Source organism: Dipodomys ordii, unplaced genomic scaffold, assembly GCF_000151885.1.
Source record: "Dipodomys ordii isolate 6190 unplaced genomic scaffold, Dord_2.0 Scaffold5, whole genome shotgun sequence".
Taxonomy (NCBI): domain Eukaryota; kingdom Metazoa; phylum Chordata; class Mammalia; order Rodentia; family Heteromyidae; genus Dipodomys; species Dipodomys ordii.
Window position 1 is genome coordinate 10,427,333 of NW_012267221.1, and position 25,074 is coordinate 10,452,406.

The following is a 25,074-nucleotide window of genomic DNA, read 5'->3' on the forward strand; positions in this document are numbered from 1 at the left end:
TGGTAAAATTGCATTTTCTGCTAACACTTAGGAGTCAAGTATGAAATTCTTAAAAACCTTCAATATTTTCCTTACATTTACTAATTGGGATCATTCAGAGGTTACAGTTAGGGTTAGGGTTAGGGTCAAGGAAATGGAAAATTTAGGATCAAACAAAGTAAAATTTACAACTGTATGCTGAAAAAGTGTTAATATGAATGTGAAATAGAGTCTTGCTATTAATATTGGGATTCAGGTAGCATTAAGGTTAAGGTAAGAAGGGGGTGGGGGGGAGGGGGGAAGGAGAAGGATTGGGATGGGGGGAGGGGGGAGGCTGGGAAGGGATGGGAAGGGTAAACAAAGGAGGGGGCTGCAATGCTTGGTAAGAAATGTACGCATTATCCTGCCCATGCAATTGTAACCCCTCTGTACAGTATGTTCACAAATAAAATAAAATTAAATTAAAAAAAAAAGGTTAAGGTAAGCATCCATCTGGTTCTGGTTCAGGTTCAGATTTTAAAAAGAGGAAAATATTGGGTAAAACTGAAACTCATTTTGACAAGTATCACTTAATTCAGGGTTAGGATGAAAGAAAACTAGTATATTCGCTTTCTTTTTAGCAATCGAAGGTCATTAGGGTGAGGGTTAGGGCTAGTATTGTAGTTCAGGTTAGGATTATGGTTAAGGCAGAGTAAGATTTAGGATAAAATTGAATTTTCTATGTATTATAAATAAAATACACGTGAAACTAAAAAATTACAGTATTATTCTTGCATTTACTATTTGTGGGGCATTTAGGGCTACATTTAGGGTTAAGTTAGGGTTAGTGTTAATGAAATTGAAATTTTAGTCCAACTGGAAGTATATTTTACAATTACAAGTCAATTAAGTTTGTTCATTTGAATGTGAAATAGATTCTTGCTATTAATATTAGAATTTGGGTAAAAGAGTTGGTTAGCCTCAGTGCTTCAGCTAGAGTTAGGTTTAAAGTTATAAAAAGGGTAAAATATTGGGCAAATTCTCAACTTATATTACAAGAATCCATTGGTTCAAGGGAGGATGCAAGAAACCTAGATTATTTGTTTTATTTTTATATTCAAGGGTCACTAGGCTTAAGGTTAAGATGAGTTTTCTAGTTTAGGCTACGGTTAGGATTTAGGAAGGGTAAGCTTTAGGCAAAACTGAGTTTCTAACAATTAGAAGTAAAACACATGTGAAAGTTTTTTTTAAAAATTACAGTTATTGCAAATAAGGGAAACCATGGAACCTAGGGGAAACAAAGGAGGTAACAATGCTTGATAAGAAATGTACTCATTACTTTGCCCATGTAATTGTAACCCCTTTGTACAGTATTTTCACAATAAAAAATTTTTAAAACTACAGTGTTTTCCAAATATTTAATATGCAGATTCAACTAAAGTTATGATTAGGGTTAGGGCTAGCAAAATGGAAAATGTAGGGTCAAACTGAAGTATATTTTAGAACTATAAGCCAAAGAAGCCGAACAACATTTTTCTTATATCTTCTCTTTCAAATCATTAGGGTTAGGTTTCTGAATAGGTTGAGGATTATGGATAGATAGGGTTGAGAAGGGGTAAGATACCTTGTAATTCTGCAACCTATTTTTACAAGTACCAATTCATTTCAGTTTAATATGAAATAATACTAGTTTAGTTGTTTTCCTTTTATCATTTGAGGGTCTTTAGGCTTAGGATTAGGGTGAGTTTTCTAGTTCAGGCTAGGGTTAGGGTCAGAGAAGTATAAGTTTTAGGGTAAAGCTGAGTTTTCTACCACCAACAAAAAGTAAAATACATGCAAAATTTAAAAAGAAACTACACTATTTTCCTTATTGTTTTTCTTTGGGATCATCAGGGTAACCTTTCTGATTAGGTTTATGAGTAGGGTTTTAAAAAGGATAAGATTATTGGGTAAATTGCAACTTATTTTAAATGTGAAATAGATTCTTGCTATTAATATTAGGACTGGGTAGCAGTAGTGTTAGGATTAACATCAGTGTTCCAATTAGGGTTAGAGTGAGGGATAGGGTTAGGATTAGGGTTAGAGTGAGGGATAGGGTTAGGAAAAGGGTATGAAATTAGGTATTTTAACAACTATCTATTGATTCAAAGTTAAGATAAAAAAGTATTGTATTTATGTTATTTTTAGTATTGGGGGTTATTATGGTGGGGGTTAGAGTTAGTTTTCTAGTTCAGGTTTGGGTAAGGGCTAAGGTAAGCTTTAGGGTAAAACTGAGTTTTCTACAATCAATTAGAAGTAAAAAACTTGTGAAATTTGCAAATATATTACATATTTTCCTTACATTTTTTACTCGGGGCCCATTAGAGTTAGGTTTAGGTTAGGTTTGGGGAAATGGAAAATTTCGGGTCAAACAAAATAAACTTTAGAACTACAGGCCTAATAAGTGTTTATATGAATGTGAAATAGAGTCTTGTTATTAATATTAGGATCCAGGTGCCATTTGGGTTAGGGTTAGCCTCAGTGTTCCAGTTGGGGGTTAGGGTTAGGTTAGAAAAAGGATAAGATTGGGTTTCAACAAGTACCAGTTGATTCAAGGACAAGATAAAAGAAAACCAGTGTATCTGTGTTCCTTTTAGCATTCGAGGGTCATAAGGGCTTGGGTCAGCTTTCTAATTTAGGCTATAGTTTGCTTTGGGTAGGTTAAGCTATAGGGTAAAATTGGGTGTTGCACTAAGAACCTGAAGTAAAATACATGGGAAATTGAAAAGAAACCACAGCATTTTTCTTACATCTTCTCTTTCAAATCATTAGGGTTAGGTTTCTGAATAGGTTGAGGATTATGGATAGATAGGGGTGAGAAGGGGTAAGACACTTGTAATTCTGCAACCTATTTTTACAAGTAACAATTCATTTCAGTTTAGTATGAAATAATACTAGTTTAATTGTTTTCCTTTTATCATTTGAGGGTCTTTAGGGTTAAGATTAGGGTTAGTTTTCTAGTTCAGGCTAGGGTTAGGGTCGGAGAAGTGTAAGTTTTAGGATAAAACTGAGTTTTCTACCACCAACAAAAAGTAAAATACATGCAAAATTTAAAAGAAACTACACTATTTTCCTTATTGTTTTTCTTTGGGATCATCAGGGTGACATTTCTGATTAGGTTTATGGGTAGGGTTTTAAAAAAGGGTAAGATTATTGGGTAAATTGCAACTTATTTTAAAAATCACCAGTTGATGCCAGGTCAAGGATAGGGTTTTGTATTTGTATTCCTGTTAGCATTAGATCATCATTACAGATAGGATTTGAATTAGTTTCCTAGTTCAGGTTAGGGTTAGTATGAGGGAAGATCAGCTTCAGGATAAAACTGAGTTTTTGAGCAACATCTAAAAGTAAAATACATGTGAAATTTGAAAGAAACTAATACTTTCCTTACTTTTCTCTTCAGATGATTTAGGGTTAGGTTTCAGATTACATATAGGGATGGGGGTTTAGAAATACAGTAAGACTCTGGATAAAAGTTCAAACTATTTTAGCCAGAACCAGTTGATTCTAGGTCAGGATGAAAGAAAAATAGTGTATTTTGTTCATTTTAGTATTCAAGTGTCATTCGAACTAGGGTTAGGTTTCATTTTCTAGTATGCAATATTGTTAGAGTTAGGGAAGGGTAAGCTTTAGGGTAAATCTGAGTTTTCTACTAACATCTAGAATTAAAATACATGTGAAATTTAAAAGTACAGGGCTGGGTATGTGGCTTAGTGGTAGAGTGTTTGCCTACATGCATGAAGCATTTGGTTCGATGCCAGAAGTGGCACTGTAGCCCAACTGGTAGAGTGCTAGCCTGGAGCAAAAGAAGCTAGGAACAGTGCCTAGGCCCTGAATTCAAGGCCCAGGACTGGAAAAAAAGAAAAAGGAAGTACAGTATTTTCCTAACTTTTACTCTTAGAGATCATTAGCATTCGGATGCTGATTAGGTTTAAGGGTTAGGCTTAGGGTTAGGAAAAATGGTAAGATATTGGGTAAAACTGCAACCTATTTTACCAAGTATCAGTTGATTCAAGGTTAGGATGAAAGAAAACTAGTGTATTTGTGTTATTTTTAGCAGCTGAGTGCCATTAGGATGATGGTTAGGGTTAGTTTTCTAGTTCAGGCTGTTTAGGGTTAGGGAATGGTATGCTTTAGGGTAAAAGTAAGTTTTCTGCTAACCATTAGATGTATAGAGGAATTTCATTTTTCTTAAATTTACAGTTCGGTGTCACATAGTGTTACAGGTAGTGTTAGGGTTAGGAAAATGGAAATTTTAGGGTAAAACTGAATGTAAATTTTAGAACCACAAGCCAAATAAATGTTGATATAAATGTGAAATTGAGTTTTGCTATTAATATTAAGATTTGTGTACCATTAGGGTTAATGTTAGCCTCAGTGTTCTAATGAGAGTTAGGGTTATGGTTAGAGTTAGAGAAAGGATAAGATATTGGGTAAAACTACAACCTATTTTAACAAATATCAGTTGGTTCAAGGTTAGAATGAAAGAAAATGTGTGTATTTGTGGATCAACTAAAAAAAAATCCTATTCCCTGGTAATGGAATGTAAACTAATGCAACCACTCAGGAAGATAATTTCAAGATTCCTCAAAGTTGGACATAGAACTTACCCTACAATCCAGTGATACTTCTCTTGGGCATCTATCCAGAATATCACAAGTCAGTTTACGGTAAAGACACTTGGATAGCCATGTTCATTGCTGAACTATTCATGATAGATATAGAAACAGTCTAGATGCACTGTAATGAATGAGTGCATAGAGGAAATATAGTACCTATCCACAGTGGAATTTTATTCATCTATTATATAGAATGTCATTTCCATGGAAATAGATGGATGTGAAAAATTGTTAAGTGATGTCAGGCACTTGAAGAGACAAATGGCATTTGTTTTGTCTTAAATGTGGAAGTTAGAGTTATTACAAAAACATACACAATACCATAAACAGGGTATATGCCTATACATAAAACTGACTAATGGACGGTATACTTAGAGGAGATGTTCAATGGTGTAATTCCTTTGAACACACTAACTATAAACATAATAAAGAATATTTATGTAAATATAAATATAATAGAATAGAGTATAAAAGAATATTTAGCAGATGAGTTGAACCATAGAAGAAGCATAGCAAACATTAATTTTTTAAAAATTATGTCTGATAGTATTCAAAGCAGAAAACCAGTAGATAAGTGTATGGCATATCTTTCATTTTTGTTAAGAAGAACTTTTAATTTTTTCTTTGTCTCTATTTTTAAAATTTCTCCAATAAATGTATTTTTTCTATATTAAGAGAATACATAAAACAAAATGTTCCTCTGTTATGCTAACTAGCTTGAATATTACTAACAAATAGAGCAAATTCAAGCAATTTACTTTAAAAATGTGAAACTATAAGCATTAGAAATACATGTACAATTGAGGGGCAGAATTGTTGAAAGTACTGTGGATCTTAAATAGCATCTGGATTTAGATTTCATAAAATAATAGAATATTAGTTATGAGCCACCATTATAAACTTTAATATACCTGTCAACAATAAAGTAGGAATTACTTGTAACTGCTGTACCGCATTTCCCACATACTGCCACACTGCCTTCAGATTTGACACAGCTAAATGGAGTATCAGACAATTACATCTCCTCTATATGATTAATTCATCCAAATGTTAGGAAATTAAAGCCACAATCTCATCTGAGTTTAAAACAAGCAATTAGGCTTGTCTTTGTGTTACTAATGAAATACAGTCTAAATAAAATCTAAATAGCTTTGCAAACACCATGAATAAAGGACGAGGTTCACTTGTTGCCAAATTGTTTTTAAAACATGTTTCAGTGAATGGAAGATTCCTTTAAAGCTGGGCTGGTCATGATATTCAAGCCACACTGGCCACATATGGCATGCAATGTGATAAATCCAAACTCAGATGTACTATAAATATAAAATAGAGAGCAAGCTGATGGCTCACACCTGTAATCCTAGCTACTGGGGAGGCTGAGATCTGAGAATCGTGGTTCAAAGCCAGCCGGGGCAGGAAAGTCTGTGAGATTCTTAACTCCAAAAACCACTCAGTAAAACAGAAGTGGTGCTGTGGCTCAAGTGGTAGAGCACTTTGCCTTGAGCTGAAGAGCTGAGGGACAGTACCCAGGCCCAGAATTCAAGCCTCACCACTGACCGAGAAAAAAAAAAAAGCAGAGCAAATTTAGGAGACTACATGAAAAAAGAGAACATATCTTTATTGATTATTTTAGCCAAGTACTGGTGGCTCATGCTTGTGTAGTCTTAGTAGTCCGAGTTTCAGGAAGCTGAGATCTGATGATCGCAGTTTGAAGCAAATCCCCCAAAATCTATGAGATTCTTATCTCCAATAAACCAGCAAGCCAGAAGTGGAGTTGTGGCTCAAGTAATAGAACACCAGCCTTGAATAAGGTAGAGTCCTCTGGACCTATGGTCCAACCCACATAGCAGCATCAAAAACAATTTTAAAAAATAATGATTTTACAACTGTACATTATAATGAGAATATGTTTGAAATACTGAGTTAAATAAAGTATATTTTCAATATATCTCATCTTTAAATTTTAGTTCCATAATACAGCTACTTAAACATTTTAAATTACCTATATGGTCCACATTAAACAGCACTGATGTAGTATACAACCTGGTTTATCAGCTTCCTGGCACATGAATGAAAATGCTTGAGCTAGTAGCTCACACCTGTAATCCTAGCTACTCAGGAGACTGAGTTCTGAGAATCCTGGTTCAAAGCCAGACTGGGCAGAAAAGTGATACTCTAATCTCCAATGAACCACTCAAAAAAACTAGATAGCCAGGTACCAGTGTCTCATGCCTGTAATCCTAGTTACTTGGGAGGCTGAGATCTGGGGAATGTGGTTCTAAGCCAACCTGGGCAGGAAAGCCTGTGAAACTCTTATTCGCAATAAACCACCAGAAAACCAGAAGTCGCACTGTGGCTCAAGTGGTAATGCACTAGCCTTGAGGTGAAGAGCTGAAGGTCAGCGCCCAGGCCCAAGTTCAAGTTCCACAATGGGAAAAAAAAAAAACCTGGAAATGGAGCTGTAGCAAAGTGGTAAAGTGATAGAGCACTAACCTTAAACAAAAGAGCTCAAGGATAGTGGTCAGGCCCTGAGTTCAAGCCCCACAATCAATAACAAAAAAAAAAAAACAATTGAAGTGGCATGATCTGAGAGGATGATTTCTATTCAGACAGAAGAGACTTGGTCTTGCTGAACCATTTAACAGTTCAGAAGCTAAAAGTTGTTCCAGTTCTTCTTAATCTATAAATCAAAACCTCTTTTTTTAAATGAGACAATATCTCACTATGTAGCTCAATCTGGCCTCAAACTTGTGATCCTTCTGCCTCAGCCTCCCAATCCTCGAATGAACGGCATGTGCCATCATCCCAGCAAAAACAAAGCTTTTTAAAAAGTGGGATAAACTATAGACTAAAATCATATGTAGATGTAATAGGCACTGGCTGAATATCAATGGTCTTCTCAGATTTTTAAATCTATGTTTATATTTTATAAAATATAAAAAGCAAATCCACCAAAAATGTTCATAATTTTTATCACAGGATAACTTATATTACTTCTTTGAGGGGCTGAGATTCTAGTCTTTTCTACTCCTATGGTTGCACATGTGTAGATATAAAAAAAAGAGGTAATTTGTGTTTTATTAACAATTTTTGTGTGAATGTATTGGGGCTTGTACTCAGGATCTTGTGCTCTTGCTTAGTTTTTTCTCTGATGGCTGGAGCCTTACCACTTGAGCCATACTGCCTGACCAGATTTTTTTGCTGTTTAATTGGAGATAGAGTTTTGTGAACTTTTCTGTCCAGGCTGCCTTTGAGCCATGTTCTCAGACATCAAGATTCTGAGTAGCTAGGATTGCAGGCATTAGCCACCAGTGAAAAATTAACTATTTTGTGGTTTGCTTTTTTATTACAATTGTCTGCTGCATTAAACATCAGTGTAGTAATGTCATTGTGGATATGTAATACTATGGATGATGAAACTGATCCCTCATTTTCTGGGATGCGAGAATTTTATGTAACTAAATGAGAAGAAAACTTCATGTTGACCAACTTTGCAGTGAAATCTTTATATCATTTTATAATTATTCCTTAAAAATCACATCTAAAAAGACAAATACTCCCATAAGAATTTTTGATGACATACTGCCAGATTGCCTTCTAAAAATATTATGTACCAGTCAAATGTCAAAACATCCCCTTCCCCATTCCACTTCAACCCTACATCCCCTTCCCCAAACCACTTCAACCCTGGATGCAATTCTTTTGTTTCACCATTCTTACAGGTAGTATTTTATTTCCATTGCTTCAATGACCAGTGAGGCCCATGAGTCCTTATTCATTTCTATTTAGAATTTCTACAGCTTGCCGTAGTGCTATCTATTCACCTCCCAGCCTCAGTATCACACACTGCATCCCAACCCACTATATCCCTAAGCCCTTACTATGCATGTGAATCACCTACACTCTATCTCCTGCTCTCTACTAAGTCCCAACCCTCCTCTCAACTCCAAGCACCACACAGAAATTGCTTTCTTTTGCATCAGTTTGCCCCTTCCCAAGTTATTCTCATCACCATCAGATATATCGATCCTTCTTCTAGTTTGGACAAAACAAAAACAAAAGACACACTGTCTTCTTCTCCCACTCATGCAAGATCATTCCCATCTGTCATTTGTTTTCATTTCTTCTAAGAGAAAGGCTATCAAACCATAAATACTGCCTGGAATGCTTTTCAGGTCAAGTGTCTACCTGAGCCTAGTTCTCTTCCACATGTCCTGACTTTATTTCAATGTCACATCCTCAACCAGGGTCAATCCCCAAACTATTATTTATTGGTTTTTGTTTTGCTTTGTTATTTTGTTTTGTTTTGTTTTGCAATACTGAGATTTATACTCAGAACCTTGTGTATGCTTGGCTGGCACTCTGCCAATTAAACTATGTCTCCAGTCTTCCTTGACTTTTTATTTCAGGTTTGAAATCTGCCTTTCACAATACCAACATCATCTTTTCTTCTTACTCTAAGGTATTTCTTTCCTTTTATTGGAATATTTTTATTATCTTTAAGTAGTTGTACAAAGGAGTTGCCATTCAACAAGCAGTTTATGAAAATAGTGTATCTTGATCAATGTCACCCCTTTCAACATACTAACACACAACTATGCATCATTTACTTATTAGGTTTGTAGTTTTGCATGTCTCCAACAGAGAATTTTGTCCATTTTATGCCAGTAGATGCTTAATACATTTTTCTTGAATACAGAAATACAATTCATCTTCATCTTTGTTATTTATTTTCCCTTTTGGGTACTCATTGTTAATTTGAAAAGTGCCTTTATACATTAGAAACTTTAACCTGATGCCAATGTTTTGATATTGGTTGTTTACTTTTGATCCTGGTCATTTTTTCCCCTTAAAAATTACCTGTTTAGGGCTGGGAAGGTGGCTCAGTGGTAAAGTGCTTCCCTTGCATGCCTGAGGCCCTGGGTTCGATTCCTCAGCACCACATAAGAAAAAAGAAAAAAGCCAGAAGAGGCGCCGTGGCTCAAGTGGTAGAGCGCTAGCCTTGAGCTGAAGAGCTGAGGGATAGCACCCAGACCCAGAGTTCAGGCCCCACAACCGGACCCCCCAAAAAAATTACCTGTTTAGTAACAGGTTTGAAATTGTAAATGGTTTAGTAAATGTTTAGTAAATGGTTTGAAATTGAAAAACTATAATGAAAAGAAATGCAATGGAAGTTTTCCCTCACACTTCATCTCTCAGACATTTAGCTTCTCTCCCCAGAGGCAATGAATATTATCATATGTCATAAATTGTTTCAGATATACAAAAGCAACTCCTGTGTGCAGGAGTTGCAACATCTTTACCTCATATTACACAGTGTGCATATCTATTGTTTTGCTTAGTTGTGCCTCAACCTCATCCTAACTTTGGATATTGTTTCAGGTGAGTAAATGTAAGTTTGTAAGTTGTCATACAACAATGGTACATACAATAATGCATTATGTGGATATACAATAATATCAAATTCTTCCTCAATGTTTTTGCTGAATTTTTCACAATTTATAACTATAAAATAAATCTTTGTATATATGTGTGTGTGTGTGCATGTTTATACCATGTATTCTTGAGATATGGAAACTATTGAGGAAAAGGTATGGGCTTCTGATTTGGTAAATTTTACCACACTACTGAAAAGGAATAAAACTTTTATAACAGTTTAAGAAAGCTTGAAAATGAATAACTAGGGGTAGTACGATTGTAACTCTAATGTGAACTGTGGATTTGGGGCAGTTATTACTCATGTCAAATTAGTATTTAGTTGCAAATAACTATAAAACTCAAGATGACTGACTTAACACTATGCTTACAATAAATCCCACAATCAGGTACATGGACACACACACACATACACAATCACTCACTCTATGAGAATTTCCACAAGACCTAATAACTATAACAAAAAGAGAGAAGTGGTCCTATAAGGTGCTGGTGGCTCAAGGCTGTAATCCTAGCTACTCAGGTAGCAGAGATCTGAGGATCACAGTTCAAAGCTCAGGCAGCAAAGTCCATGAGCCTCTTATTTCCAATTAACACAAAAATTGCCACAAGTGGAGATGTGGCTCAAATGGTTGAGTACTAGCGTTGAGCTGAAAAAGCTCAAGGACAGAGACCAGGCCCTGAGTTCAAGCCATAGATCAACACACATGTGCACACACACGCGCGCGCGCGCGCACACACACACACAAGTTAATGTAAATCTTGGCAAATAGAAGTTTCAGGAAACTAATTCCTGAAAATTCATTGCATTTTTATGGCTGATTCATTGCCTACTGCTTGAATGTTTGCTTGTAACTTTTATTTTGTCAGGGTATGTAGGTATGTTTCTTCTCCAAAATATTACAAGCCTTCTCAGAGGCAAGGCCATACAATAGACTTCTCTGTTTGCTCTACCGAGGAGTTTAGCAGAGGCATATTAAGGATTAGTCAATAAATATTCATCAAGTAAAGCACATAATCAGTTACATAAAAATGTATTCCAGATAATTATATATGGCAAGCAGACTATTCACCAAAAATTTATGAACCTTATATTTCTCCAAAACTTATTCCTACTGTCCCTGTAACATGTTTGGCCACACTCTCCATTATCCTTTTCACCTCCAATGTAGTTCAATCATTTAGAAGATGTTATATGTAGAATGTAACAAATTATTTTATCTTTGAGGGATTTCTGGTCTAGTATTTAATCTTCTTCTTCAAAGATTCTCTAACCTACTTTCTCCAAAGTTCTTTTTTTATTTATTTTTTATTTGTGAACATACTGTACAGAGGGGTCACAATTACATGGGCAGGATAATGCGTACATTTCTTACCAAGCATTGCAGCCTCCTCCTTTGGTTTACCCTTCACATCCCTTCCCAGCCTCCCCCCTCCCCCCCAACTCCAAAGTTCTTAATAAGCTTTCTTTCCTTCCCCAGAACTTCCTGAATCCTCTAAGTTTCTTTCCTCTGCAGAAATCTAAGCATGTGGTATAGATTCATCTAATGCCATACTTAATTTCTATGTCATTGCAATTCCCAACTTTCTCTGTGTGTCACAAGGTTTCACAAAAGAAGAATGGACATTGAAATTCATATTCTTCAAAAGGAAATGAACTGGACAGTGATTGATGGGTCTTCCCAGAAGGAAAAGATCATACCACACCGCTAAGCAAACACCTCTATTAAGGAATTATTAGTCTAGTGATAGCACCAACTCAGTCAGCTTTCTTAAGGGGACAGAGTGTCTGGTAGGAAAGTTACAGCCATAGCTCATCAGCCTGATTATAATGCTTCATCCATCTGCCAAACAAAACACTCTAAAATCTCTATAATTAGGTTGGGATGGAGAGCAGGAAAACATATTTATTTTAGAATTAGAGATGTAAACTAAATTAGAAATGAACATGGTTGCATTAATGCTTCACTGTGACTGAATTCCAATTAAAGGGTAATTAATCAATCAATTATAAAGTGTACATATATTATTCATTTATTTATTGGCTTTATTGCAAAGTAGGAAGGAAGAAAGCAAGGGAAAGAGGAAGGGAAGGAGGAGATTTCTCGAGAGCAAAAGTAATCTGAAAAGAACACAGGGATACCCTCAAAGAGGTGAAAGAAGGAAGCCAAGGTCAGGAAAGGCTCTAATGTCACCTTGGACTGACTGTATCATCTCAAGTATGCAGCCATAAGTAGCAATTTTGTCTATAGAGCCTGGGTTTTGTCCTAGAACTCAGTTTGGCAGACTTAAGCAAGCTCCCTTGTTATTTGTTGCTTAATACAAGTAGTTTTATTATAGGAACTGCATTACAACAACTAATAAGAAATATAGTACATTAAAATCAACAATAACTGAGAAAAATGTCTTGTGCCCATATCTTGGGGTTCATTTCACTTAGCATCATCTTATATGGTCATATGTACATAGCTTTTGACCTTTTCTGCTCATCTGATAAAAATTATCCTAGATGTAAACTAATTATTGCAAATGAGGGGAACCATGGAATCTATATTTCTTGGGGTCTGGCTTACTTCACTTAATATGATTTTTTTTCCAAGTCTTTCCATTTCCTAACAAATGGGGCAGTGTCATTCTTTCTAATGGAAGCATAGAATGCCATTGTAAATATATACCACATTTTCTTGATTCATTTATCTAAGAGGGGCATCTGGGTTTGTTCAATATCTTAGCTATGGTGAATAATGCTGTGATAAATATAGTTGTGCTGGTAGCTTTAATATGGCCTTATTTGTGATCATTTGGGTAAATGCCAGAAGGGGGATTGCTGGGTCATTATGTGTGGCTATTTGAGGAACCTACATACTGCTTTCCAGAGTGGTTGAACAAGTTTACACTTCCACTCTGGACAATAGAGTAGGATTCCCTTTTGGCATCCCCTCCAGCATCTGTACCATGTGATGTCTTTGTTTGTTTCCTTTGTATGTTCTCCCCGCTGGGGTATATCCCCTGGGGTATATCTTGATTTTGGTACCTTGCATCTTGTATATACATATGTCTAATCTAGGGAGAGGAAGGGTAATAACAAAATGCTGAAACAAGGACACATTGCAACAATGATACTCACAAGACACTATGTTGGAAATGAACTTTACAACTTCAGGAGAGCATGGAGTGGGGGAAGTGGGAGAAGGAAGGGATAGTAGGAGAAAAACAAGGGAGGGGTGACAATGCTCAACAAGAAATGTACTCATTACCTTACTCATGTAACTGTAACCCCTCTGTACAGAATCTTTACAATAAAATAAAATATTAAAAAAAAGGAAAGACAAGACCACACTAAAGCTATCAGCACAACTATGTTTATTGCAGCATTATTCACCATAGCTAAGATATGGAACCAACCCAGATGGCCCTCAGTAGATGAATGGATCAAGAAAATGTGGTTTATATACACAATGGAATTCTATGCCTTCATCAGAATGAATGACATTGGCCCATTTGTTAGGAAATGGAAAGACTTGGAAAAATCATATTAAGTGAAGTTACCCAGTCCTAAAGAAATTTAGGTCCCATGGTTTCACTTATTTGCAATAATGAGCATCCATTTAGGATAATCTTATCAGATTGAAAAAGCTCAAAAACCATTTGTAAATGACCATGTAAGTTGAGGCTAAGTGAAACAAATCCCAAGATACGGACACAGAGGTCTGTCTTTATTGGTACTGTTTTAAATGTACTATGTGATTTTATTTTTTTTGTTGCTGTTGTTTCCTTTGTATGTTCTTTCCTCTACAGCATATCCCCTGTTGTCACTGTACTCGATTTTGATACCCTGTATCTTGTATATACATATGTCTAATCTAGGGAGAGGAAGGGGAATAACAAAACACTGAAACAGGGACACAGATGACCCATTGCATATACCTACTGGACAGTATATTGGAAATGAACTCTACAATTTCCGGCAATGAGGCGGGTAGAAGGGATAAGAGCTGGAGGAAGGAAGGAATAGTGGAACAACAACAAGGAAGGGAAGGAGTAATAATGATCAAAAAGTAATGTACTCATTGCCTTACTCATGTAACTGTAACCCATCTGTACAGCATCTTCACAATAAAATAAAAAAATTAAAAGTACAGTCAGATAACTGCATCCTAGAAAATGTTTTTCCACTGAAGCAAAGATTCTTCAAGAATATTAAAGTCGCTCTTTCCCAGCTCTCTCTTTCCCACCTCTCTTTCCCAGCTCTTTCCCAGCTTTTTCACCTCTTTTCTAGCTCTTTCTCAGCTATTTCCCACCTCTTTCCCAGGTCTTTCCCAGGCCTTTCCCAGACGCATGGAGGGCCAGTGTGGCTTGGTGCCAGCCAGAATGATAAATAAACCTACCCCTTACCTGAATACCATGTGCTACCCCTTACCTGAATACTGCATGTGGTGCTGTTCTTACTTGCCTATCTCTTTGTAAAAACCTAACATAAATGGTGCTGAAACCCGGGAAGGACTTAAAGTCAGGATAGGTGGGATTCCTCTCCAGTTTTTTTCTTTTTTTCTTTTTAGTTTGTTTCCCCCTATTACTCTGAGGAATACCCACAGTTCTGATGGCTTTTTGCAAACCCATCTGTCTGCTGTAGACACAGCGCATCGATACCATTGTTGGCCTTCACATCTACGTCCATACCACTTCTCTACTCTGGTGAGTGAAACTACTCTACGGCTCTCTGTTGCTCAGTCTCTGTCCAGACAGAGAGCTCCTACGGCCTTTAGCTGAAAGGCCGGTCACCTCTGAAGCCAAGGACACTTGGTTTTGGGGTCTTGGCCATTTCTTTCTAGAGGGCTCTGGGGGAAGTCGGGATGTCGCTTCTGCCTGGTCAGCTCTCCTCCACTCACCAGACTGACATTTAATGGGGTGCTGTGAATCACGCCCAAGTGGTGAAACCGCTTTGGAATGCCTCTGCACTTCCTGGAAAGCCATAGCACCTGGTAAATGGTCTGAAGTCTGTTTACTTTCATGCTCTCTTTGCTCTCTCTCTGCCATTCATGTCCAACTTTCCCTATCTCTTTCTTTCTCTTTTCTACAACATTTTGGCTTGTGCCCTGAAGAGTGCAATGCAGGCTGGGTCCCAGGGACCCTCTCTAGGTTCCCTATCAAAGGCTAGCCAATGTAGGCTTGATCTATTTGTTCAGGATTTCTTTGCATTTTTTTCAGAAATTCTCCATCTTGAGTTTGCCATCTTGGCCACATGGTGGGTTAAGGATTTGGCCCCATCTGACCCTTAACCTTCCACCAAGCCTACTACTCCATCCATCTATTCTAAGGTGCTTTGCTAACAACTTGCTCTTTTCACAGGCCCTGGAAACTGAGGCCCAACCATCTGATGTGCTTTGTTAGCAAAGATGTCTACACATAGTTGTCAAAAATGTTGGGTTTTGAGGTTTGCCTTTTTTATTTTGTGTTGTGTATTCTACTACTGACTATGTGGCTATAAAATACTGGGCATATCTGTGCTAAAATTCTCATCACATCTAATGAGTTTTGTCATTGCAGAATATTTGTTGGTCAGTTTTTTATAAGGAGCAGGTAAGCTCTACTTGTTCTATTTGATCTCCTTGTTACTTTAATTGGAAATAATAAAGGGCTTTTGTGGCAAAGATTTCAGTTCAAAGCCAACCCAGGCTGAAAGAACCCTCCATCTCCCAACTAACCTGCAAAGAGCCAGGCTGGAAGCATGGCTCAAGACTCTTAACTCTAACTAGCAAACACTGCAAATTGTACTGTAACTCAAAGTGGTAGAGTGCTAGCCTTGAGCAGAAGTGCTCAGGGATAGTGTCCAGGCCTTGAGTTCAATCCTCCTCGAATACTAACTGGGAAAACCCATCCCATCAATGAGCACCTAGACTCAGCCAGTCTGGGGAACAAGGGAACATGGAGAGGAGTAAGAGGAGATGATGTCACATCAGCCACTTTGTGCCTGCCCTTTCAAAATTAACCAGAGCCAGGAGGTCAATAGAAGTAAGAAGCCTGCCCATCTAGTGTCCATACCTGCCTACCTATTAACTGGACAAGAATTTATATTCTTGCCTTTGTTACCTGACTTCTCCTCTACCTAGTCACCAGATTTCAGAAGTAGCTAGGGACATTTCTACCAACATTTTTCAGCCCCAAGTCTTTCCTCTTGCCATTTATTTGCTCTCTAGTATTTTTTTTCTAGCCTCTCAATGCCTCATGAGACTTCTTCAGACTTCATCTAAGGACTCATGCCACCAAGGGACAGCTGCTGCTCGCTGCCTTCTCTGGGAGGGGACCAAATTCCAGCCTTTTACCCCTAATGTCAATGCCCCTTGTCAGCAGGAAGTAGCCAGAGAGAATCTGCACCCTATTTCATGATTATTAAAAGGCTGAAATGCAAGGTCCGCTCCTGGATGGAGAGCAAACTCCACCCTCCTCGCAGTACCTGCATTACCTAGGCAACTGGCACATCTGGAAGAGGTCAGGCTGAGGTTACTTCTGAATTTGACGTGGCCACACCTTTCTCCACCCATACCCTAGATAAGACCTAGCCCAGACCCAGACATCCTCTTTCCCAGCTCTCTCTTTCCCACCTCTCTTTCTCAGCACTTTCCCAGCTCTCTCTTCTCTTTTCTAGTTCTTTTCTAGCTGTTTCTCAGGTCTTTCCCACCTCTTTCCCAGGCCTTTCCCAGCCTCATGGAGGGCCAATGAGGCTTGGTGCCAGCCAGAATGATGAATAAACCTACCCCTTACCTGAATACTATGTGCTACCCCTTACCTGAATACCACGTGTATGGTGCTGTTTTTACTCGCCTACCTCTTTTTAAAAACCTAACACTATGGCTGCCATGGAATAAATCTCCTTTCTCTGCCCTTCAAAAAAAATGAATATTAAAGTCAAGTGGAAAGAGTTTCCTCAGAATCAAATCCAGAACTGAGCAACCAAATTCCTCTGGGGAAAATATTTCTAGACCACGCCTGATCATACTTCAGTGGTCACCAATGACATCACAAAGTGCAGGTTGTTACAAAGGAAGTACTTGGGTGTAAAGCTTAGTCATTCAAGAGGCCCAGATTAGAAAAAAAAAATCACCTAGCTAACAAGAACACATAGCAAACATCATGGTTAGAAATAAAGAAAGGAGAACATGTCTAAGTCTAAGAGAAATCCTATAACTCGCTTGGCAAGAGCAGAACTCCATCTTCCTGTTAGCCATGTGGACCAGTTCCTGCATGAGGGTAACTATGCCCAGGGACTGCCCTCCTCAACACCTGTATTCTTGACTGGCATCCTCAAGTATCTGGTGTCCAACATCTTAGACCTGGCTGGCAAGGAGGCCTGCAGAAATGGCAGGACACACATCACCCCAGAACAGGTGAAGATGGTTATAGAAAGCCAGAAGCGATTCCAGCCCTTCCATCATGACATCAAAACTCTAGGTGGTGAGATGACAAACCCAAAGAGTGATGCTGCATCACACACTGGTGGAGTTCGACAACCTCATCTGTCTTTGGAAGTGTCCACACACCATTGAGGCTTATTAAAGCATTAACCAAAAAAGAAATATAAATATATGTTATATTTTTAATCTCCCATTGCAAAGTTAAGAAACTTTTGTTTTTATTTTCAACTTGCTATAAATGTTTGCCTTCTATAATTGTCCTTTCCTTTTAAATACAAGTTCTTTGATGAAAAATTTTGAGACCAACACTGTAGAATAAGGTGCTTTTCTTTGGGGGATATGGGGGACTTTTTTCTCTCATTCCCCCCATCCCAAAGTTGTGAGTATCATTATTGTATTGAGTCGTTCTCTGTCCTTCTTTCAGCATTTTGTTATTCCCCTTCCCTTCTCCAAATCAGACAAGCGTAAACACAAGATGCAGGGTGCCAGAATCAAAGACAATGATTGCCAGGGATAGACCAATGACAAAAGCAAAATGAAATAAAGGGAATGCTACTATACTGTTGGTGGGAATGTAAACTGGTTCAACCACTCTGGAAAGCAGTATAGAGGTTCCTCAAAAGACTAAACATAAAACTCCCCTATGATCCAACAATCCCATTCTTGGGTGCTTATCCAAATTATCACAAGCAAAGCCACACTAAAGCTACCAGCACAACTATGTTCACTGCGTCATTACTTACTATAGCAAAGATATGGTACCAATTTAGATGCCTCTCAATACATGAATGGATCAAGAAAATGTGGTATATATACACAATAGAATTCTATGCTTCTATTAGAAAGAATGACCTTGTCCCTTTCATAAAAAAATGGAAAGACTTGGAAAAATCATATTAAGTGAAGTTAGCCAGGCCCAAAGAAACATAGGCCCCATGGTTTCCTCATGGTTCCCTCATTTGCAATAATTAGTATATGTTTAGGATAGTCCTAGCAGAGTATCATATTAGCTCAATAGCTAGTACATATGACTATGTAGAGTGAGGCTAATTGAAATCTCCAAGACATGGAAACAACAGGTCATTTTTTGGTGATTGACCTTGTTGTCATCAATGTACTATAGTTCTTTCTTTTTACTTTATTTCAAGAAGGTGCTTTTCTATAAAATGTCTTATAGAAATTTCATATACAGACACTACCAGAGGCCCTATATGTGAATTACAGCACAGAAGACAGCAGAGAAGATGACCACTAGCAAAATGAATGTTAAACCACTGACCATTACACTTGCCATTCAGAAGAGAATTATCATTTCTCAAGATATAACCAAAAGTCTATTTTTTAAGTATGTAAGTAAATAAATAATTTAACATTCACAAGAAATTTTTTGTTTGTGTTTTTGGGCTTGAATTCTGGGCCTGGATACTATACCTCAGCTTTTTCACTCAAGGCCTGGTGCTCTACCACTTGAGCCACAGTTCTACTTTCAGCTTTTCAGTAATTAACTACAAATAAGTGTCTCATAGACTTTCCTGGCTAAGGTGGCTTTAAACTTAAAGCCTCAGATCTTCTTTTCCTGATTTCAGGCATGAGCCATCAGCACTTAGCTAAGAATTTTTTTAATCTGAACAACATACTCTGGATGACTTACCGTAAGACAAAATCAGTGGATTATAAGGAACATAGATATATTTGATTGTAATCAATGATTAGTGCTGATTTCTAAATTTCCACTTAGAAGAGCTTTATATGTTGAAATGGAAATGTGTAGTTACTAAAAATTTTATTTCAAAACCTTACCTGTGCAATAAGGAAGCCTATAAGATAGGCATTATCATCATGCTTTACCCATATAAAAATTTTACAAACCATCACACCAGGCAATTATTTGAGGAAAACTCCTCTCCATTCAACAAAGAGTCAATTTAACATTCCTTGACTACATTTCAATCACACAGCAACTACAATCATTAAGTCAGAAACACATTAGCCACCCAAAAGGGTAAAAATGAGTACTAAGAATCTACATAAGTCAAGTTAATTTAGTCTGATAACCTGTGTATGTCTTCTAACTGCAGATCAAAATCATCAAGCTTCTTTTGATATTTCTTTGTAAAGTTGCAAAACTCTTTAAGGACTGAAGATTTCAGATCAGGGTATGGACATTCCAAAGTTTCTAACTCCAGGGGCAGTGCCCTAAGAAACTTAGCTTTCATTTCTGAAGAATAATCTAGAATCTGAAAAACCAATTACATGATAGTTTATATATTATAAATAACAAATGGAAAAGCAAATAAATTACTAGCTACTTTACACTTGCTTTCATGTTGTAGTCTAAAAGATCATTTTCTATCTTCTGTTGTTCCAGGTTAAGTCTTCCAAAGACAGTTTTCAATTGTTTTTTTACAAAGTCAACCTAGAGGACAATGACATGTAAAATAAGTAATAAGCAAAATTGTTGCTATTCAGCCTATATTTATAAGACATGAGTATTATTCTCAAAAAATCAGTAAGTGATGATTAGATAAGAGAAAATTTCCTTGAAGACAAGCCAAAGAGAGCTTCAGGTAAATGAAGTTCAGTGAACTTTCTAGATATATAAGCAAAAAAGGAGAATCACCACTACCTGCACCTACATTTAGATTTGCTCATGGTAAGACAGAAAACTTACAAGATTGTCTAATTCAATCACTTCTCAGTTTCCTTTGGAACCTTGACTAGTCCCTAGCCAGGCATAGGTTTTTTTATTATTATTCATTAAAACAATATACTATAGAATAGCAGAAAAGTAGAGTCTTGATCCCACCATACCAAGAGTAAGACCCTATAATGAACTGAGTGGAAAGGATAGAACAAAAGCAAAGAGATAAGTTGAAATGTGCATGCACAGACAGATTTGGACCAATGTTTACAATAGTGAGCAAATTTGGTTATATACACAAGACATACATGTTTCTTTACTGAAATTGTTCTAGTTGGGACAAAAAAAATCTTACATTGTTAAAAGTAGAGGCAATATGCTGGGCTCTGGTGGCTCATGCCTATAAACCTAGGTATTTGGAAAGATCTGAAGATCAAGGTTCAAAGCCAACCGGGGCAGGAAAGTCTGTGAGATTTTTATCTCCAATTATCAAAAAGCCAGAAGTAGACCTGTGGCTCAGTGGTAGAGTGCCAATCTTGAGAAAAAAAATCCAAATGAGAGTTTGAAGTCTCAAATTTAAATCCCAATACAGGTATTTATGCGTGTGCATGCACACGTGCGCGCGCGCACACACACACACACACACACACACAATAGAAGTAACATACTGACCTCTTCTAGTACTAAAACTGAGTTCAATTCCATTTGAAGCTGTGCATACTTTAAAATGTGATGCTGTCTGTACCTCAGATCTGTTCTCAACTGCTGCACAGGGTTTATCACCCTTTCCAGATATGTGCACCATTGTTCTGACTGCTTTTGTTCTATGATTAAAAAACATTGAAACACATTTTTTTAAAGTTTCTCAAAAAATTAGTCTTTAAAGGACAGACTTTAAATTTTTCTTTAGGAAAAAAATAGCTGTTAAAAGAACATGCCCCGGGTGGCCCATTTTTATTCTTCCAAACCAAAATTCCCCTTCAAATATATAATCAAAAAATAAATAAATCTCACCAAAATTTGTAAGGTCACCAAGACATTCATTTCCAATATTATCTTCATTGAAAAAAGATTTTATTTCAGATTCCAATTTACATCTGAAACAGACATAATTTCAATCAGCATTTTTGCAATTATAAACACACACACGGGTTCAAAAAAAAAACAAGTGCAGTAGGAATGATCAGTTGAATGTGGTTTGTTCATCTGTTCTTTAATTCAAACCATGTACTAAATTCCTAGCACGGGCAGAAGGAATAGCATGGCCAGAGGCAGTACACAGCAGGTCCTGGCACTACTCATTGTGGGCAGTGCCAAGAAGCCACTGAAGTATGGCGAGCCAACCTCACCTGCTCAGAATTGTGTTTCACAAAGATTCCCAAGGCAGAAGCTGGAGGTTGGGCCTGAAGTCGGGATAAGCAATGGAAACGGAAGAGAGAGAGGTAGAGATTAGATAGATTTAGACCAACAAAGGGACTAATTTAAAAGCTCAGAAATGGCTGGTGCATAGATGCAAATTCCTGTTCCCTGGCTAAAACTGTCAGCCCTGCAGGCTGACTAAAAGAGCTCATCCCTGGTTCTGCACCAGTGAGTGGCAGAAGCCGTGTGAGCTCTCTATGGCCTCTGAGGAAATGCCACCTTGCCAAGCCCCAGGATGGGGATGACAATTCTTCTGGTTCCCGAGGAAACTTCTGGATGATTAGGCCTCACACGGGGCACCAGACTTTGGGGTAACACTGCTCCTTGCTTAATGGCATCTAGTTCACTATGCCAACCTAGAGCTCAGGGTCAGGGGTCTGGGCCTCTATTTCAAAACAAAGGAAGGATACAGGAAGACTCCAACAAGAGCACAGCATCTGACACAGAAACTACTCATCCTTGACACTCCCGTTTAGGTAGTGAATGGAAAAAAAGCTACTCATCCTTTACTCCGGTCTAGGTAGTAATTGGAAAAAGGCTGCGGACCAGCCAGGGCAGCCACTGGGTTCTGGGTTCTCAAGCCCCAGGGCCAACCCTTGGGGTTTGAGAGTGAAAGAGCGCTTTGTAACCCACTACTTGTGCTCAGAGCATCCAGACACCCACCTCCAAATGCACTTCCCAGGCCTGGAACCACCCACTGGACTGGGGCAAAGTAGATCAATCCCAGGGAAACACCACTAACTCCATGGGGCTGTCTCCTCCCACCTCACCAGCTAACCATGATCCAGAGCTTAACCAACAGCAGAATCCTGCAGCAGGCTGTGCCTGATCATTGGAGAGCCCCAATAGCACATTTGAGTAAGAGCAGGAGAACTACAGTCACAAAGCAGAGGAGCAGAGATTAAAGGAGAGCGTCCATTTTGCTGACTGATCCAAGCACATATACACATTTCTCCCCAACAAGAAAAATAGATGGACTCTTTTTCCTTTTATAAATTGCCATTTTCTTTACTTTTTATTTTCACTTTGCCATTTTCTCACTCATAAACCACTCTACTAGTGGTTTATTCTACCTCTTCCTTTTATTCTTGACTTTTCTTTCCCTTTGCAGTAATCAAACTATAAACAGTGGTTTTTGTGTACCTGTTGCCCTCATACTCCCGTCCAGTTCCTTATTGCTTCTCTCACTCTTCTTAGTTGTAGCACCTCTATTTGTGTGTGGGGGTAAAGATTCTTTTTAAATTTAATTTTATTGTCAAGGTGATATACAGAGGGGTTACAGTAAGGTAGTGAGTACATTTCTTGTCATACTTGTCACCCTATATTTTAACTCTAACCCAAGTAAGTTTTGTTTTTTCCAGCCTCCTGTACTATATGCCCTACTTGTCCCTTCATATATGACATAATCTCTTGTATAATATTGCTAATGGGGCTTTACTATCTGTAAATCTCTGGATTGGTATTGACTTGGTGAATTTACTGTTGTTGAACTGTACCCCAAGCTAGTGTTAAGAAATGACCAATCAACCCAGCCACCATCCATTCCTACAAGACTATAGAGAATAATTGAACACAATGTTTTCAAGTGACTAAAATGATGTGATCCTATACTTAAAATACCCAAAGCATCACACACACACACTAAAAAAAGAGAAACTCCTAGATCCAAGAAGTACTTTTGGCAATGCAGCAGTATATAAGATCAGCATACAAAAAAACAGTAGGTTTTCTATATAGCAATGAAGAGTTCAAGGAAAATTAGGAAAACAATTCAATTCACAATAGCTTAGGTAGAAACTAAACTAAGGAAGTGTAAGACCTCTAAATGAAAACTATAGATCCTTGGAGAAAGAAACTGAAAGGAACACCAGAAGGTAAAAAGACCTGTTTCTAGATGGAGAGAATTAATACTGTCAAAACTACCAAAAGCAATACACAGAAATTTAATGCAATTCCCCATGAAATCCCAATGCCACTGTTGCAGAAATAGAAAATTCATGTAGAAGCACGGAAGACTCTAAATATCAAAAATAATCTTCAGAAGCCAGGCGCTGGTGGTTCACACATATAATCCTAGCTACTTAGGAGGTTTCGATCGTAGGCTCATGTTTCAAAGCCAGCCAGGGCAGGAAAGTCTATGAGACTCTTTTCTCCAATAAACCACCAGAAAAATGGAAGTGATGCTGTGGTTCAAGTGGTAGAGCACTTGCCTTGAGCTGAATAGCTGAGGGACAGTGCCTAGGCCCAGAGTTCAAGCCCCATGACCAACAAAAAAGATAATATCATCATCATCATCATAAGCAAAAGAGCCACACATCACAATACTGGACTTATACTACAGCGTCATAGTAATACAAATAGCATGGTGCTGGCACAAAAAGTAAGAAAAGCCAAAGGTCAAAATAGAAGACCCAGAATATACAACCATACAACTACAATCATCTCACTTTTGACAAAGGAATCCAAAGCATAGTCTGGAAAGAAGATAGTCTGATCAACAAACGGGGCTCAGAAAACTGTTTGTCTGCACTGTCTGCACACAGACCCCTACCTCTCTCCCTACAAAAATCAACTCTACATGAATTAAAACATTAATGTTAGATGTGAACTTACCAAAGAAAAACATAGCAAAAGTTCTAGAAGATATAGGCATAGATAATTACTTTGGGTGTAGGACCCTAATTTCTTGGGAAGAGCAAGAATGAACAAATGGAACTGCATCAAATTAAAATGTTCCTATGCATTTTTTAAGCCAGAATCAAGACACAGAATGAGAGAAAAAAATTTACCAGCTATCAGAATATACAAAAAGCTCAAAAACATAAACAGCAAAAGAACACACAATTAATAAATGGGTAAATAAATTCAATTAGGCAGTACTCAGGAGAGAAATACAAATGACTACTAAAAACATGAAAAAATACCCAGTATCTTTGGTCATAAAGAAACCACGAATCAAAACTACACTAAGATCCTAACTACCTCCTTCCAAATGGCTAACATTGAAACAAATTCTGGTAAGAATGCAGAGAAAAAGGAAGCCTTCCTCATACATTGTTAATGGGAATGTAAACTAATATAAGAACTATAGAAATTGGTAGGAAGGCACCTCAAAAAAAAAACCTAAAAGCAGAACTTCTGTATGACCCTACTATATCACTTTGGGGCCCATATTAAAAGGAGAGTAAATCACTATACCAGAAGCATACACATAGACCCATATTTATTGCAGCTCCAATCATTATAGCTGAATATAGAATTTATCAATGTGCCAAGAACTGATAAGATATGCAAACATCTACATATATGCATACACATACAATGAAATAGTACTTTGCCATAAAGAAAAACAGAGATCATCATGTTACCTAAAAAAAACCAAACTCAAAAAGCCACATATCACATGTTCTCATTTATTTGTGGAGTATAGACCTCAAATGATGATGACAATGACTACAATGACCGCAAAGATGATGATGACGGAAGTGATAATGAGTCATGAAAATAAAAAAGGGACCAGTAGGAGTGGGAGAAGGAAAGGAGAAGATAT

At 37.5% G+C, this 25,074-nt stretch overlaps 1 protein-coding gene across 2 annotated transcripts in view; it reads right to left on the bottom strand.

Moving 5' to 3' along the window:
- Positions 1-25,074, bottom strand: part of Ccdc148 (coiled-coil domain containing 148) — a 204,469-nt gene that overhangs the window by 160,047 nt on the left and 19,348 nt on the right. Inside the window, exons 3-6 of one of the 2 annotated variants that reach the window (XM_013028607.1) lie at positions 21,120-21,202; positions 20,778-20,929; positions 19,785-19,880; positions 19,520-19,701 (exon numbers count right to left, since the gene is read on the bottom strand). In XM_013028607.1, coding sequence (XP_012884061.1) covers positions 19,520-19,701; positions 19,785-19,880; positions 20,778-20,929; positions 21,120-21,202 — 513 coding nt within the window. The remainder of the gene's footprint in view (positions 1-19,519; positions 19,702-19,784; positions 19,881-20,777; positions 20,930-21,119; positions 21,203-25,074) is intronic. The other variant, XM_013028614.1, reaches the window with a different exon arrangement.